This window comes from Poecilia reticulata, linkage group LG19 (genome assembly GCF_000633615.1).
Source record: "Poecilia reticulata strain Guanapo linkage group LG19, Guppy_female_1.0+MT, whole genome shotgun sequence".
NCBI lineage: Eukaryota > Metazoa > Chordata > Actinopteri > Cyprinodontiformes > Poeciliidae > Poecilia > Poecilia reticulata.
In genome coordinates, this window is record NC_024349.1 from 20173666 (window position 1) to 20190889 (window position 17224).

Below are 17224 nucleotides of genomic sequence, written 5' to 3' on the forward strand. Positions count from 1 at the left end.
TCTACAGTTATTTACACTGTAAGTCACTATTATCTGCAACACAGTTTACAGTAACACCAACTATGACCTTCCCATGTAAAACACATTTGGCATTTTGGGTTTCAAGTGAGTTTTATCAAGACCAAAAGATTTGGACGTTACACTTAAGCACCTAATACAACAATATAGTTAATGTATAAGAGGACTTTATGTTATATAACATAAATGCCTTGTTAATCTCTTTCACTTAAGTGTTAATCTTTTACCATCACAGTCATGTTATGTAAAATGAGGGGATATAAGTTCTGCCTCCCTTAATGACATATTTCAGCAAACGTTCTGCACCTGCTGCCTGTCCAGAGCCTTTACATTCAAGCATATGTCCTTCTGTTCAGAGACGCACCAGAGTGCCTATAAAATGGCCTCCCGGTGAGTCAACACGATGGAACCCACCGCGCCGCAGCGGCGTTTYAAATTGAGAGCTCGCTGAATGTGACATCGCCTCTTTAATGCCGTTCTTAGACATTCATTATCATTAAAATGTTGCTTTCCATACCTGCTTAAGTAAGCATTTATCCCAAAGCTTTTAGGTCCCCAGTACCTCATACTTGCTCTCTCTCCTACTGCGGGGCCAATTTGCAACCTAGCGTTGCATCAGCAGTTACAAAAGGATGCACTTTATCTCATACTTTTCCCAGCATGTTCAAAAAAAAGAAATGCTGTACACAATCGAGCTCTTTGACAGATGGCACGGACGTAGAGTGAGTGTGTGTGGGAAGGTAAAACTTCTATATAGATTCTGTATAGATTCACTACAAATACTCATTCTTGGACATACTTGGTTGGGCATGAATTACCGCAGCGATGCGTTGTGACGTGAAAGTGACTGACCGGAGGTGTGATGGATGACCAGGTCACTGCATTGTTAGGGCCGGTGTCTGTCATCTTCCTCTACAGGACTCGGGTCAGGTCAGTTTGCTGCCCAGTCGATCATAATGACGTCATGGTAACTGAACCAGTTTTTTGGTGCCAGTGGCAGTGTGAGCAGCAGCAAATTACAGATGACAAATGAAACCTGCAAACTCCATGAATCTGGTCWGCAGAGGGAAGTAAGCGCTCTAACTTACTGGAACAAGACCAGCAACTGACATGGCAACCCAAATTATCACTGTGTGGAAACTTCAGCCTGGACTTTTTCAAGTAATGTGGATTCTAAGCCTCTCTGCTCCTTCTTCAGATTCTGGGACCTTGACTTCGAAATAAAATGCTAACTTTTTTTTTTTTTTTTTTTTTTTATCTGAAAAGATAACTTTGTATCACTGAGCAAAAACCCACTTCCTGAAGAGTGACAGAGGCATCTTGAAGTTTTTCACGATATTTTGACATTTTTAGATCATTTCTGTGGATGGTAGTTATGGTTTGAGCTAAGACGTGGGTTGAGTTTAGGTTGATGTTTGGGAYAGGTATTATCTGTTAATGGTTTCAWGATTCGTCAGTCATAGGGTTGTGTGAATGGATAGAAACCAACACAGCGTCTAATTAAAGATGAGAGTAAATGTGTTTGTGTGTATGCATGTCTGTCTGTCTAAATTCTTGCAATCCTCCTTCAAATTTCTAATCCACATCTAGTAAACAAAGTAAAGCTGTTTCGCTCTTGCTCTCTCTGAATTTTGTAATGAAATGCATATCTCTGCAGTATCCATTTCCATGTTAWTCTAATTTGCATCAATTGGAAACAGGATGTTTGGTTTTTATTTTAGTGTCCTCAGATTTCTGATCTTAATGCACTTTTCAAGTTGCCTAATGCTATTCGAGTGGCTRTAGCTTTTCACCTGTATGCAGTGTGTAAGATGCTGTACTTGTAGAAGTAATTAATGTTGGGTCTAATTGCCCGGCACATGTCTCCTTCTACTGGAATCCCCTAGGATGCCTTTTGTGCAACCCCAAAATCTAATAAGGCCACATGGGTCACCCAGACACGGCAGTCTTATAATTAGTCTCCATACATGGCCTCACACGCACAGGGAAGTCAAGGTCCACCTTCTACAGTAGCGCACTCTGACAATGTTGGACAATGTTGTTTTGTGAAGGTCATCYATTCAGTTGGAGTCGGTGAAGACAGTGGAGTTTTCTACTTTACAGATGATGCAAATTGAAATGGCCGCCTTTTTCAAGCAAAGCCCAGCAACTATGGTCGATACCCCAAGAAGAGACGAGACTACAAACATAAAATATTCAATGGCTGGGAAACACCACAGACCAAGACAAGATCCTCATAGCAAACCATGATGCAACCAAAGATAAAATATTGCAACATGGTCAATGACCCAAGTGCAAAACTGTACATGTAATGTTTTGTGGCTACTGTAGTACATCACTGTTCACCTTGGGACTAAAAAAATCCCACTTGTTTCAAGGAAACAGGTGCACACAAGAAGAGAAAAGATGAGCGAAATACATGAAGACAAACATAACATGWCCAAAGGACAAGACTGAAGATGAGTTAACCAATTTTAAAGTTGGGAAAAATACAACCACTGTAGACAAAGTATTTTGAATGTCCTATGTATATTGTAGAGCATAACCTATGACACTGATTTTGATGATTAGTAATTACACAAAAATGGTCCCTGAACTGTCGGCTGAGATCTTCCATAGGAAATTTCTGACTTTTTGTGTTCATCTAAGCTCCGCATTTTAAATAATGTGACGTTGGTAGGGGTTTTGTTCACCTCTGTCGCTGTGTCCTTCAGAAAGACTCTTTACCCACCTTGCCTCCTGATGATGGTCAGAGGGCACTGGGGTGGGGCAGCCTCGCTTCTGTCAGACTGAAGCGAGGCTGACTGAGTCTGACTATCCACTGACTGAGCACTGCTATCCAGCCACAGCTGGATAGCAGCTGTGGCTGCTATCCAGTGTCAAAGTGACCAGCTTTCTACCATCAGCGTGTGATTGTGGGCTTTGGTGGGTGAGTGACTGGATGGAGTATGAAGCACTTTGGGGTCTTCTGGACTTGATAAAGAGCTGTGCAAGTACAAGCTATTTACCAARACAGTCAGGTCTTAGTGAAGCTGGTCACTTTGACACCTTTGGTAAGTTTGATTGATTTGTACCATCTGCCACAGGCCGTTTCACACTGGCTATCAGGTTTGATGGTTTGATGGTACTCCCTTTGAAAACCAAGAACTTTGTAATTTTCTTTGATCTAGATGGTTTTCTGCAAAGGATATGAGATTATATGATTTATTAATCTAGAATAAATATCTATGAGCAAAATTGAGCTGAATGTGGAAATCTTAATCTATTCCACATATTGCATAAGAGCCAACTGGTCCAAAGAAAAATCAGAACCACAGTGAGTGTAAAATAAAAGGTGTATGGCTAACATCACATGAAGATACTTAACCTGGTTAATACTTGAGAAAATAAAGCAGTGATTTGCCTGTGGGTGCAAAGCAAAACCAAATGGAAGTAGGAATAGATGAAAAGGCAACATGTGATTACATAGTGGGGACTGTTTGAAGCGAACTGACCCAGAACTGATTTGAAAAAACACGGCCCTCAAAACATCCGAACCGGGTCGCCGCCGAGACGGAGCCATTGTGCTGTGCTGCGCTGGAAATTCCACTTTGAAAATGACGTGTGGCACCTTATGAGAGAAATTGACCGAGAACCTTGTTCTGCATTGATTCTTGATCCATCCAGAATGTTTTTTTGATTCACAAAATCAAAATTGGTTAAAGAAAACAGATGGATTCACACTACCCAGGAAGCCAAAAAAAAAAAAAGCCTCCCACCGTCAATTGCCCTTTTCTCATGCACATTATAAATCAGCTCGGTGTGACATCTCCAAAAGGCCAAACCATATATCCCTGTCCACATTTACTGCGTGCCAATAAGAAATGGAAGTGGCTCCAACACTTGTGAGGAGCTCTAAGTGAAATATATCTGTATCAATTCTGGAGGAGGAGATTATTGACAGAGCAGCTTTTGCCTTTTCCAGCAGTGAGTGATATCCCTTGCCGCCATTGCTGCATTCAGGAATCTATCAACGGCTAATAATTATGTGTACATTTACCAAAGGGGGCGCGGGTATAATAGATCGATTCACACACACTCCTACTCCCATTCTGCACATGGATTTCTTGTCATTTTCATGAAGGATTCTGCTTCAGAAGACTGCTCTCTCTTGCTCTTTTTTTTCTCTCTCTCTCTCTCCCTCTCTCTCTCTGTGTTCTCTCAAACACCATTCCTGGAGAATAATGTTACTCTCTAATTCATTAATGCTTTTTAATAAATCATGACTCGAAGCATGTTAATGTTTTTCCATTTTGTCTTGCTGTATTTGCCTCTGTGAAATAGCTGGCGATTGTTCATACATGACAGAACTGCTGAGGCTGCTGATGACGAGTCGTCAGCCTGGTGTTTAAACATCACAGTTTGCCAGCGGCGTGTTTGTGTATTAGTGTGACATATGAATATATAAACCTGCATATCGCTGTTGAATCATTCGGACTGTTTTAAGGAGATAAACCTAACAATGTCCTGCTCGTTGTTCTTAGATTCCTGCCAGATTTTTGCTTGCGCGTAAAAATGGAGGAATTAATGTCAACATCACTAATAAAGTCATCTGAATGTTTCATTTCTTTGTAAAGCAGAACTCTGTATTCACCTGCAAAACGTTTTGAAAACTAGCACCAAGTTAGGATAATGATGGCTATCATTAGCTGTCGCTATAGCTAACGAGAGCTATAACAAATTTTAGCTATTGTTAAAGTCTGCTGTTTAGAAACATTACGGTTTTGCTAAGGAGATTTGACAAGACGGATATCAATTTAAATATTTACTCGTTGATATTTTGTAGGTTTAAATTCAATAATACCGTGACGTGACGGCAAGTTTTCTGCAACATCTTTTTTGAAATGTTTCATACAAATACAAATTGATCCCAGTCTATCATGTTTTACTTCAGACATCAAATTTCCCGAAACACTCCTTTGAATGCAAATGTAAGGTTTAGTTGCTCTGTGCTTGAGTAAACTTTACAGATATCTAAATATCTCTACCTCTAGATATCTAGAGGTTGATTTTAGTCTCCCTTTTAAACCTTAACGTAATGAATTAAGTTGCAAGACGCATGAAAAATGTGACCTGAACTGATTAGTTTGGGATATACGCTTGAATTTATTAACATTAAAGTCTTACATATTTACCTCCATAAAGTCTATTTGTTCCAAATATGCTACCCAATGTTGACCTTTTAGGTTGGTACTTTAGAGTCGAACTGCCTAATAAAGTGTAAAGTTGGTGGATTTTATTTTTTTTTAGGAATTTACAACTTGCAACTTTATTCCTGAAAGTTATAAACTAGGATTTCTCTCGTTACGTTAAATAATTAATGGACCAAACACCATGAAGGATTGATTTTAGGGTGGTTGCTATTACTATTTTTTTCTACAAAACATTGCGATTAAATTACAGTTCAAATTCAACTATGCGTTGGTCGTGTTTTCTGAGAAGCTACATACAGTTTGATAAAATCACAATCGGCACTTTACAGCAATCACTTTGGTGCTAAATGCCACATGAAAACACAGTTCAAGTGTGTGGCATGATTACTTGAGTGAGTTTGGATAAATAATAAATAAGCCTCAGGCAAACATGTAATAAGCTTTGAAAGGTCGTTGCTAATTAACATGTAGTTTAAAAAGGTCAGCTTGTGACACAAAGAAACAAAATATCCCGCAATGTTTTTTTTTGCTTCCATAAACTTAACTGAACTCTGTTTTGGTACTTTATTTGTGGCAGTAAAATAATTGCGCCATAAGAGCTCCAGGTAAATGCACTTTGACGTTGACACTAGATCAGTAAATATAGCAAATATTCAAAATAAGTTCAAACAAAGTTTATTTGCTATATTAAATTATCTACTTATTGTGAATTTCAAACCCATTGTAAAATGACAGATTTGTGTGACATATAAATTAGTCCATTATAAGTTTCATTTCAAATGTCAACTTTTTTTTTTTTGTTTTGCCTTGTAAGATATTATGCCAAGCAAGTCAACTGAAAACAAATAGAGGAAACAGTAGAAAGAGATGAGGGCAATACATCATTTTACTTATTTTAGAAAATTCAACAATAAGATATAATGAAAATATAAAATGTTCTAGACAAGTTTTTTTGCTTCAAATGCAATAAATTAATTGCTTTTTTTCCCCAAGCAAAACTCAATAAAAAAACATTTTCAGTATTGAAATCAAGATCAAGAAATCGATCTTAGAGAAGCTGCAGTTTTTGTCCACCTAGCTCTAAAAGAAATGTTCATGCCTTTCTTATGAACTGTTTTAGGTCCTTTCTAAAGCTCTGAACAATCTTTTTAACTTTGAACAAATGCAAACAGAATCATTCTAGAAGAGGCTTTTTGATTTTGTCACTCTAAAATCATTATTTTAGGCCCATGCACATTTATGCAACCAGCTTTTCTAATTCCCCCTAACGGATTTGCTTATTTTTCTGTTGTATAACACAGGATCCATGTTATTTGTTAAAGGTGTTTTTTTATAAAAAGTTGAAATTATATACAGTACTATAATTTTTGCATCACGGCAACGCATTACGTATCACCCTTTGACAAATACCTGTTTTTTGGTCTTTGCCAGCGTTTTGTGTTTGGCGAAAACTCCATTAAATGTGCATCCGCCGCTAGCTAACGGCGCGTTCGCAGAGGGAGAAATGAATACGGCGGCACTTCACTTCTCTTGACTCCATGCTTTTATCTGAACAGGGGAGTTGGTGTTTTTTTTCTCTGCAGAGCTCACCGACGAGCGCGGCAAACAAACACCGCGGCTCGGAATCTGGAGGACTTGTTGACTTTGTGAGCCTTTAGCTCTAAATTCACGCTGCGCTGTGTCAGATTCCCTCTGATTCATTGTGTATTTGCATATTTTGAAATTATCTCTTCTTTTGTTGGAACTCTCAGAGGAATTTGCATTCCAGTGAGTCATCTCAGTCTTATTATGTCTTTCTAAAGGGGGGGGTGGGAGACGCACTTGAGGGCCCGCGGTAGAAGCTGCAGCTCAAATCTGTGTTTTGCAGTAGTTCATGTTGATGAGGATCTGATTCTTTCTCCCTGAAAAACCTTCGTCCTGGTGGCCAAGTCTTACATAAGGGAATTACAGCTAGTCAGTCACTACACCACGGCTGGCATTCACTTACAAAAACAGCCTGTTTTTCCAACTTTACACTTAACTGTACATTTTAGCTGAATGTAGACTGTTTTCTACAAAAACTACCACTGTGACTTCCTCTCTGTTCACATTTTCTTTTTTTTTTTTTTTTTACCATTTTCTTTTAGGAATCATTTTACACTTTTACAATTACAATTTTTTTTACAATTTTAACGTCAAAGAATTAAGTTATTCTTCGCCTAATCTCTGGCTTGTATGGTTCTACAAGTCTTATGGTTTAAGACCCACAGAGTCACAATCTGTAATTTGAAAAAAACACGCTTTATGGGCTCAGCATTGTAGAATCTTAATATGTTTCACTGTGAGGTGTAAATGACAGACTGCAGAATGCGATTTCACAGCAGAATCACTTTCTACACATGTAACAGAGACATTGGTCCAACAATGAATGGAAAGAAAATGATCTCACTTGTCTACCCCATTAATAGTTTAAGAGAGGAGACATAACGCATATCTTCAATGTCCAATATTGGGTCACCATGACAAATCTGACATTTCATCTTTAGTGCTTGACCTAAAAATACACTTTACTTCTGGAACCGTGTCGGTGACAGTGGTGTTTTTTTGGGGTGGAGCAAACGTGTGTCGTTAATCATCGAATTAGCAGTGATCAACCACATTTTTTTGTGTGGAAAGCAGAACTGAGTTTCAAAAACCCTGCCTAAGCCTGCATCCTGCCAGAATGAAATCAGTTCTGACTGTCTGAAAAACATGAAGTCGGCTTAAATGAAAACACTCCATGCTTCTTTCTGAATAAAGGCAAAGCTAGTTAAGAAATACGGTCTTATCTCTGTCTCATTGTGGTTAAAATGCCCTTCTAAAGCTCTGTTTTCATTGAAAGTCAGAGACAGCTAGCACTGAAGAAACAACTTGGACAAGAGTGTGGATGAAAGCAAGTACCACATAAAAAAAAAAAGAAAAAAAGCCTTGTAAAGTGAGGATGAAAACAGAGTCAAAAGAGTGTCTAGTGTGCTGGAGCTAACAGTTAATTCAGGTTGTCTTTTATAGGTTCTGATCAGTAGATCTTGTCACTGTGAAAAAAAAATAAAAATATTGAACACTGGGTGTGAAGTTATGCATTATGTGCCAAGGATTTTAACCACTTAGCTTCTGTTTTATGACACTGTATGGGGTATATGTGTGCGAGGCTACCTGACCAAAAATAATGAAGAATTATAATGAAGAAGAAAATAATGAATTGGTTAAGTCTAGTGTATTATCCAACAATTCATAAATATATATTTATATATACTGACAATCATACTAACAAAGCTTGGTTTTGCAGCTAAAATTTTAGAAATGATTGAAAGGCCATGAACAGGTCCACTACTGAACAGCTCAGGAAGAAAATAATGTTTTTTTTATTGGCCTAGTAAAAAAAAGGAGATGGCGTGGCATAACCTTTAACGGGGAGCTCATGCTGGAAAATGCTCACACTGAATTAAAGCAATAGCTGGCCAGAATTATGGGCCATATAGGTATAAAAGATTACTGCATCGGCTTGATGAAGGTTTTTCCTGTCAACGGTGGAACCAACAGTGGGGATGTTGGTGGATAATTTATTTTTAAAGACTAAGGTACTGATCAGAACGTCCACATGTGCCAGCAAATGTGGTATTGTTAACCCTTGTGCGTGCGAGGACTGAGGCAAATGATCCAAGTGATACGGCTGTGGGGTCGGTTGGACCCCATTTGTAAACACAAGGGTTAAAAATATTACACCAAGGATTCGGGTCCTGTTTTGATCGACTGTTGCAAGTATGAATTCATCTCTCTCTCACTCAAGCGTTCACGTCTCTGTAAATCTGTTTGTGTTGCAGTGCCGTCCTTCTGGGGATTGGTAAACTCGGCCTGGAATCTGTGCTCCGTCGGGAAGAGGCAGTCGCCAGTCAACATAGAAACCAGCCACATGATCTTCGACCCCTTCCTCACCCCCATAAAGCTGAACACAGGCGGACGCAAGGTAAAAACGCGCGGACGCAAAGCCGGGCGTTATCTCCGCTGTCCGTTTGATGAATGCGCTGCCTTCTGCAGCCGGGCGCTCTGTTGTTGTTGTTTGTCCTCTCGGACGCGGCGCTCCGCTGTTCTCAAGCCACTGGTGTCGGTTGCCGTTTCACGAGCTATTGTGGTTTGATCAGTTGCGAGGCCCTGATTGATGATCTCGACTTCTGTTTGTGCTGGCAGACAATCTGAGCTATTTGTGTAAACAGCACTCCCTTCGGAGATAAAGCACAACACAATTCACCTATTTAAGAGCAGACAGTAGTCGCGCTCCGGTCGAAGAAAAGCTTAAAGTCGATCCCGGGGGCTTTGCAGATAAAATCCTGCAGCCTAACAGCAGATTAGTTGAGAATAGTGTGCATTATTTCCTCCTGTATAGTGACACTCCAAAGACAGAAATCTGTTCCATATGACAGCAGCTAATTGGGGAGCCTCCACAGATGGGCTGCCTTCAAAAGTGCACACTTGCACGCTGAGATTAATGCTTCGAGTGGGGTTATGTTTGTATTCCAGCACAAGCTTGGCCCTGAGCAACAATGGGGAAYGCATAGCACGCATAGCAGATAGCCACCCGCGGCACACTGCAGCTGTAAGCTCCCTTCGCTTAGCAGATCTCCAAACAGACACTCGGAGAATCCTTGGGCTGCTGTTAGAGCGGTCTCATTGAGAACTTTTTTGGTTTTTAAAATGAATTTGAGTAACAAAGTGCCAATTAGAATAGCAAACAAAGAGTTTCTCATTTACATAATCCAAAAAAACAAAGAAACTATTTCCTCCTTTCTGGTTCTGTGAGAGCAGCGGACATGCGTGTTGTCGAGAGCGACGATTTTCTGACTGCATTAGGACGAGGATGAGAGAGGAGGCTAATTTAATATTTACATCTGAACGTAATCACCTTTAAAGTGTCCTCATCAAATTAGATAATTTGATGATTTGTTAAGGATGTCAGCAGGGAGGAACATCTTGGAGCCATTAGAACGGGTATTATTGTCTGCAGAGACACAGCAGCAGTGGAGTGACATTTCTAAAGTTCATGTTGACTGCTAGTCAAAAACACAGAAAGATGTTAAAATGAAAAATGTAATAGTTTAAATTATTTACACTTTGTTGTTTTGGCTTTGGTTTGTAACTGATTATTTCACTTTGTAATGGGAACTGTGATGCACACGTACAGAAAGGTGCAACACCTTCCAGTTCCCTCTGCTTCTGCTTCTCTTCAGTCTTCGAACAGGCCTCCATGCAGCCTCAGAACTACTGTGGTGATGCTATGAGGACGATGCATTACAAAATGTTCTATGAACTGAAACATTTCAATTATTTGTTCCTACTTTCTGAAAAGAATGCAGAACTCACTTTTAACACTCTTATCTATTAATCTTTTGAGCCGAAAAAGAACTTTTAGGAGCTTATTGAACACATTTATTGATTCTATGGTTGGTTGTTCCACTGACACATAATTCTGTTACGTATGTGCGCAACTTCCTGACTAGCATTATGACATATAAAGGGTCCTTTTGTTTATATGGTGAAGTGATGGAGTAAATACAAATAAATCTATGGATTTTTTTGATCTCGGTGCTGAAATGGAATGAAAAATATTCCTACCTTGATTCAGTGAGACGATTCACCTCATCTGCAAGATTGCCCTTGAGGATTGTTACCATTTCCCTGGAGAGCGGACCTTTAAAGCTGGATGCAACAAACGTTCCCATTGGTAAGCTGAGCAACGGGAGGTTCAGAACCACGGGTTCAGGGACCCGGCCCGGTTCGCTTGGAGGCGACGCAAAAAGAGTCAGGCCAAGATCAGTCTTCTGTGTTGCTTAAAATAAAAGCAATAAAAGACAAAATGTTATTGTAATTATCTGTAGGTTGACATTTTAATAAATAAAACATGAGAAATGTTTTATTAGTAGAGAGGCTTTAAAGCATGCGTATGACTGTAGCATTGTACACATTTGTTCATCTGAATTGGTGAACCTTCTTACTCTACAGGAATTCATCCGATCCGCATGTGCAGCTGTAAACATTGCAACAAGTACCAAAACTTTGAAAGATGTTCCCGAATAAATTTAGCTAAACAGGAAACCACTTCCTTTCAAAAGAAATATAACTTACAACACATGATTGGACAACAACACAAACCACTGTGCTTTTACGTACATTACCTGACTTTGTTCCCACAATCGGGACTACAGCCACACCACCAGGAATAATCTTAATATCCTAATTAACTTTAACCATTTTTTTGCAACGATGTTAATCTGGGTTGGAATTAGCTTAGCATTACTAGTGTAGCAATCCACGTAAATCCCAGGTCAGTACTTCCCTTAAGGCTGTGTAATGCATCATCATTATACAGTTTCTCAATATGCAACATTATTATCGCTAATGACTGTTTGGAGTGCGATCATTCTTGGCTCATATAGTCCAGTATTAGCCAGTTAGCCACTGGCACATTTCACGCTAATCGTTATTTAGACAGCTGAACAGATTCTGGATGCGAATGACCCRTCAGGTCACAGAGCACAGGAGGCAAGAAGAAAATACTAAAATGTCACCACAGCAATCATTTCTAAAATTGTGCAGCCCCTGTTTCTGTGTCGTCACGGCGAGGCGTCATTACATGGCTTTGGTGTGGAGTGCTTTAGATATTTCCATCTGTCATGATGCAGAATGGACATGATGGTTGCCTGTGACGGATACAGACTCACTCTATCTGAGTGAATTCACCAGGCTGTCTGAACCATTACAGTTTAGTACAAACACGTTTACTGCCCCGTTCTTAACAGTTAATCTGGCCCGTGTCACAATGCATCTCTGACACAGATGTGATGCCCCGTTAGAAAAATGTTGCTCTTTATTGGTCACCATCACCAGATTTATGTTTCAAATCCCTTCCGGGGACATTCGAAACGACAGCTGAAGGTCATCTGTAAAATATTAATGTGGGTTGTAATAAGCTTCTTGCACATGATGTCTTATTAGGTATCTCTTTTATGGACGAGGCATGTCAACCGAATTACAGTTTCACCACAAATAATTTGAAACCTAATTTATTTATTGTTGTCCTGTGGTGCTAAATCAAAGCGGCCTTGAAGAACAACAGCGTACTGTAACGCCCGCACACACAGATAAAGGCCAAATATCACAACCCATCTGCGGGAAACGTTTCCTTCGTTTTAGAAGCCAGTTTTGGACCGTGTCGTCCTTCCTATTTTCCTTTATCCCTCCCCCCCCCTACCACTTCCATTCCCTGCAGTGGCCTAAATGTAATCTGTTGTGTCTCCATCTCTCTGAGCACCTGAGCTGTCAGCCGGCGAACACGAAGCCGGCTTCACCTTGTCAGTGCTGATTCATCTCCGCTCTGTCTCTGGCTGTTTGGCAGCCAGTCAGCCTTGGCCAAACACGCTGCGGAGACCGGTAAAGAGCTTCCGCTCAGGTTCGCGGTGGCTCAGCTCGCCACTTCGACACATGGAGGGCTTAAGCTCACTTTTTTTGCTCCAGGGAAGAAGCCGAGGGAAAGATTAACCCTCCCCAGCCCCTACCCACCTCCCCACCCCATCATCCGCCAATACGCAACACAATCATGAACACGGCTCAGGGAAGATGAACACCGCTCTTAATGGATTTCTGTGCCGCTCCGTATTATGGCTAATGAACAGTTAAAGGGAATTAAATTGACCTCCAAAGAGAAATTTTAATTAACGACATGGAGATACGCGGGACTCCGTGCGACGGATTGAAGGAATCACAGTTATTAAAAAGCCACTATTAATTGAATATTTACTCTGCCATAGATGAGCTGCAATTACTTGAATAGATTTTAATGAATTTAATCACTCTGAAGCCTCATTGGTGGGAAAGACAAGTTTGGTCCTTTTGAACTGCGGAGTGTTTCCGTTAAATCTCGGCGAAACCAGATCGAGGTTTTGCCCTTTTCCCTCCAAATGCAAAGATTGTCCTCGCAGAGGGACAATCTCCAGGTTTGCCTCCAGCACAGATAGGAGTCTGATCCTCCCTTAACTGTCACAACTCCACGTTCAGTCAGGCAGTCATGCCTTTCTACTCTCTGTGCATTTACTTTCCCTACGCCTGTCTTGTTTAACACATTGTTCTGCTGCCTTGATCAGCCAGATGAGTATATCTCACAAGCAGACAGTTTGATCCGATGCCTCCCTGCACTATCGTCAGCCGTGAGTCTGAGTGATTACAGGTACTGTCAGGTTTAACAGCAAACAGAGGGCTCTTTAAAAGAAGAAAAAAACAAACAAAAAAAACAGCTGCAGTGTTAAACCGAGGTAACGGCGCGCTCTTGTGTTTTCCCTTCTTGTCAAGATCACCAGAAACCAGCTAATTGGTTGCTGGAGCTCCGTCTGTTCATGACTCTAATATCCTGAGTGTGATGGCATGTTTGATACAGAGAGACTGAGGTCACAGATTGTTGTCAGGTTTGTTCCTTGTTGTTCCAAAACTTCCGGAGTGATTTCTGTGAGAAACGTGCTTGGCTGCTGCATGTCCCGTAATCTTATCTTTTCAGCCAAACTTGAATAGCAGAGCGCATCCAATATCTTGTGGATGGATGGATGGAAAGAATAAAACTTTACACCAGTTTTGGCGACAATGTATAAAATGAGCATTTTTCGGAAAGTGTGAGTTTTCATAAATTCATTGCATGAGTTTCACACATCCATGTGAAAACAAAACTGATTATGTAAAATTTGTTAAAATAGACATTAAAAAGTGAAATATGAGCATTATTTTGAAGAATGGGAAAATTACGTTTAACCCTTTAAGGACTTAGTTTCACATCTTTGGGTGGATATCTCATTGCTTATTTTAATTGTACAAAGTTCTTTAAATGTCCTGTGAGTGAACATATTTGCGCATTTCTTCATGACAACCTGAACTTTCAGTATCTAGCAAGTTATTTTCGCAATTTACGGTCAACGGTGGGAGTAAAATTACCGTAATAATAAAATATTCTGAAATACCCCCTTTCAGAAACCGTTGGAATTTTTCAGATAGCGCAAAGTGTCGCAGAGCTCCGGTACCACAAAGGTGGCTTGTAAAAATGTGTCGCCTGTATTTTGTTTAAATGAGAAGTTTAATGATGTTATTATTGCTAATAAATCCCTCACCTCTAGTAGAAATATGTCATATCACTGTATGATTGCTGTTTTCTAGGCCCTGTTTAACTAGCCATAGCTTAGCGCTCTTTAACTTTGTTCTATTTGTCCAAGCTGAGAGTGGAAAACTACTCTAGATAAGATACACAGAACCTTACGATAGGCCCTTACCTAAAAAAAAATTTGATTTCAAGAGCCTTTTTAAGATTCTTTACAACAATAAAGCAGAAGTGTACAGTGATAAAGCCTTTTTTTGCATTTGATACAGTGAATGCAACATGGAACGTTGCATTTTTACTCAGCAGTATGTGAAATGACATGACTTAATTTACCATAATCCCCCCCACAGTCCCACCGCAGAAGCTCTTCTGTAAAAACATGAGACGCTATAAACTAATTTTCACTCATAACTCATTTATTATCCTTTGTGGCAACCCGGCCCATTATAAGACTCTTCAGTGGCTTGTGCAAGTCAACCTGGAATAACTACACAACTTAACCGCTGCATGACTCTAAGCTCATAAGCAGGCTAAAAACATTCGCTAAGCTACGCAAAGTGCGGACTGCTTGTATTCATGGTTAAAATCCATTTCTTTTGGAGACTTTTTTTTTTTTACTTTATTCCATTGATGTAAATGTTAAAGATTTTTAGACTATTACCTGATTTTTTGTTTTTTTTTGTTTTCTATGTTGCTATATGGACACAGATGTGACAAATGATGTTTTTGCTTTTCTTCATGCTCTGTCAGCCCTGCCTTGTAAAGCAATATAAATATGACTGTCCCTGCAGCTTCTCACATTGTCCTCCTGTAAAAAAATACAAAAAATAAAAATACTGTCAAAATACTTGTCAAAGTTGAAAGGGATGGAAGATACGGACAGCACCCCCATAGGTAGTGTTGGCAGTTCAGAGATAAAAATCAGTCCTGCAACGCTTTGGCGTGGAGATAAGCTTGAATGTCAGAGAGCATCTCCCCAGGTTATACCACCCACAGCTGAGCTAAAATAATTTGTTTTCCAGTTTGCACAGATCCCAACACCTGTGCTTCGTCTCATTCAAACTGTTTTATTCATTCCCCTTTGCCTGTGTGAGTCGCCGACTATATTAGCAGGCTGAATACCTCCCGATTTTCCGTTGTAGTGCAGAAAGAAGTTAAAATCGGTGAGAACCTATCATAAGGAAAAACAGGAAAATATATTATTTCGTTCATTTTGCTTGTGTTGTACCAGTTGATGCCAAATTGTTGTACCGTGTTAGTGAAATAATTTATTAGATTGCAATTGCAACAAATGGTCCTAAAGCCATTTCTTCCGAGTTGGATTTTTAGAAAAACTTTTAGGGTTCTTTTTTAGTTATTAACTAGTTGATCTCATTATGCTTGAGAGCAGCTAAATATTATTTGCAGAGTGATTTCTCTGCTGCGGCTAAATCATGTGAAAATCATACAAAAAAGCGCACGAGTACACAACCTAGTGGAACTTCATAGTTACCCAGGTGAGAGGCAGACACAAAATGTGGAAGTGAAATCTTAAAAAGTTTTTGGAAGGGGCTTTTATTTATCCAATCTCACCATCTGTAGTTGATTTTAGCTGCCAAACATCTTATGATGTAGGGTGATTATAAAAAGACGAGCATAAAAAAACACAAATTTCAATGTTGATAGTTGGAACAACACTGAATCCAAAAGCTGATTATGTAAGCCAATAACTTGTCCAGTGGTCATTCTTGTGAAGTGTGTACAGTGATTATGTTTGGTCTCAGTGGCACAAAACAGTGATCAAACCTGCTAGGAAATTATTAAATAAATCCAGTTTTATGATCACATCCCATTAGTTCTTTTGGCTGACCAACTATCAGCCGTCATCAGCATAAAGTTTTTTTATTATTATTTTAGCTTCATATAATACTTCCCAGGTAATGTTTTTAGTAGCTGATTTGTCTCGTCTTAACTAAACATGTCCAAGTGTTTTGTGGAATGTCTTATTTTCAGCTCCACTGTGTTTTCTTCTCTCAAATTTTCACATTTCAAACATGAACTTGGAGACGGTGACAAGGTTACATTTTCCCTCCTGTCAGGTACAAATGTTAACTTGTCGTACATGGAAGAGTCAAAGGCCTGATTAGTCTGCAAACAAAAGCCTATGTCAGCACTTAAAATCCTTAGAGTGAATTACAATAAGCCAAATATTCAGCTATGCAAATTAATATTTAAATTACAGAGGACACAAGGATAGTTGCGCTGAATCTGTGAAAGCGATGCGGCGTTACAGAAGTGAGAGCGGGCCTCCGCACAGGAAGATGTGGCATCACCTAATGGTGGCCAGCGCTCACGTACTGCAATTTCTTCTGACACACGGGCCATTGCAAGCTTAGGGATGCTTCACGTGTCTCTCATTTCACAGCGAGGTGTATGTGGAGTGGTGCTGTTTGAGCCAACATGCAGAGCAGCAGCCATCCATCTGAATGTTAATTAGAACCTGAACAGCAGAGAGGCTGGAGGATTGAGGAGGGGTGTGTGAAGCAGGTCAGGGAATAGGCTGCTGCTGTTGAGACAAAAAGTAAATCCAAAATCTTTTTCCGGACACGTAGCACACCTCCATACATGTACAAGAAATACAGATTTTATGGGGCGGGGGGAAACCCCCAGCAATAAACATAGAGTAATCTTTGGACAGGGTTAAAGTAAACCATCGTCCAATTCCCAAATTAAAGAATGAGGTCTTTTCACTGGTTATCAGATATTTGATTTTGTCTGTAAAGTAACAGCCAGAGAGTAGAGTATAGTGGAAAATGGAACAAGAACATTACAATTCATTATGTAAACACAACTTGAGGCCAATAGATCAGTTTTATGAGCAACAATCCTT

The 17224-nt window shown here is 39.8% G+C and overlaps 1 protein-coding gene across 1 annotated transcript in view; it reads left to right on the forward strand.

The window, feature by feature from the left end:
* Positions 1–17224, forward strand: part of ca10a (carbonic anhydrase Xa) — a 278682-nt gene that overhangs the window by 96100 nt on the left and 165358 nt on the right. The window contains exon 3 of the mRNA XM_008437703.2: positions 9050–9192. Coding sequence (XP_008435925.1) covers positions 9050–9192 — 143 coding nt within the window. The remainder of the gene's footprint in view (positions 1–9049; positions 9193–17224) is intronic.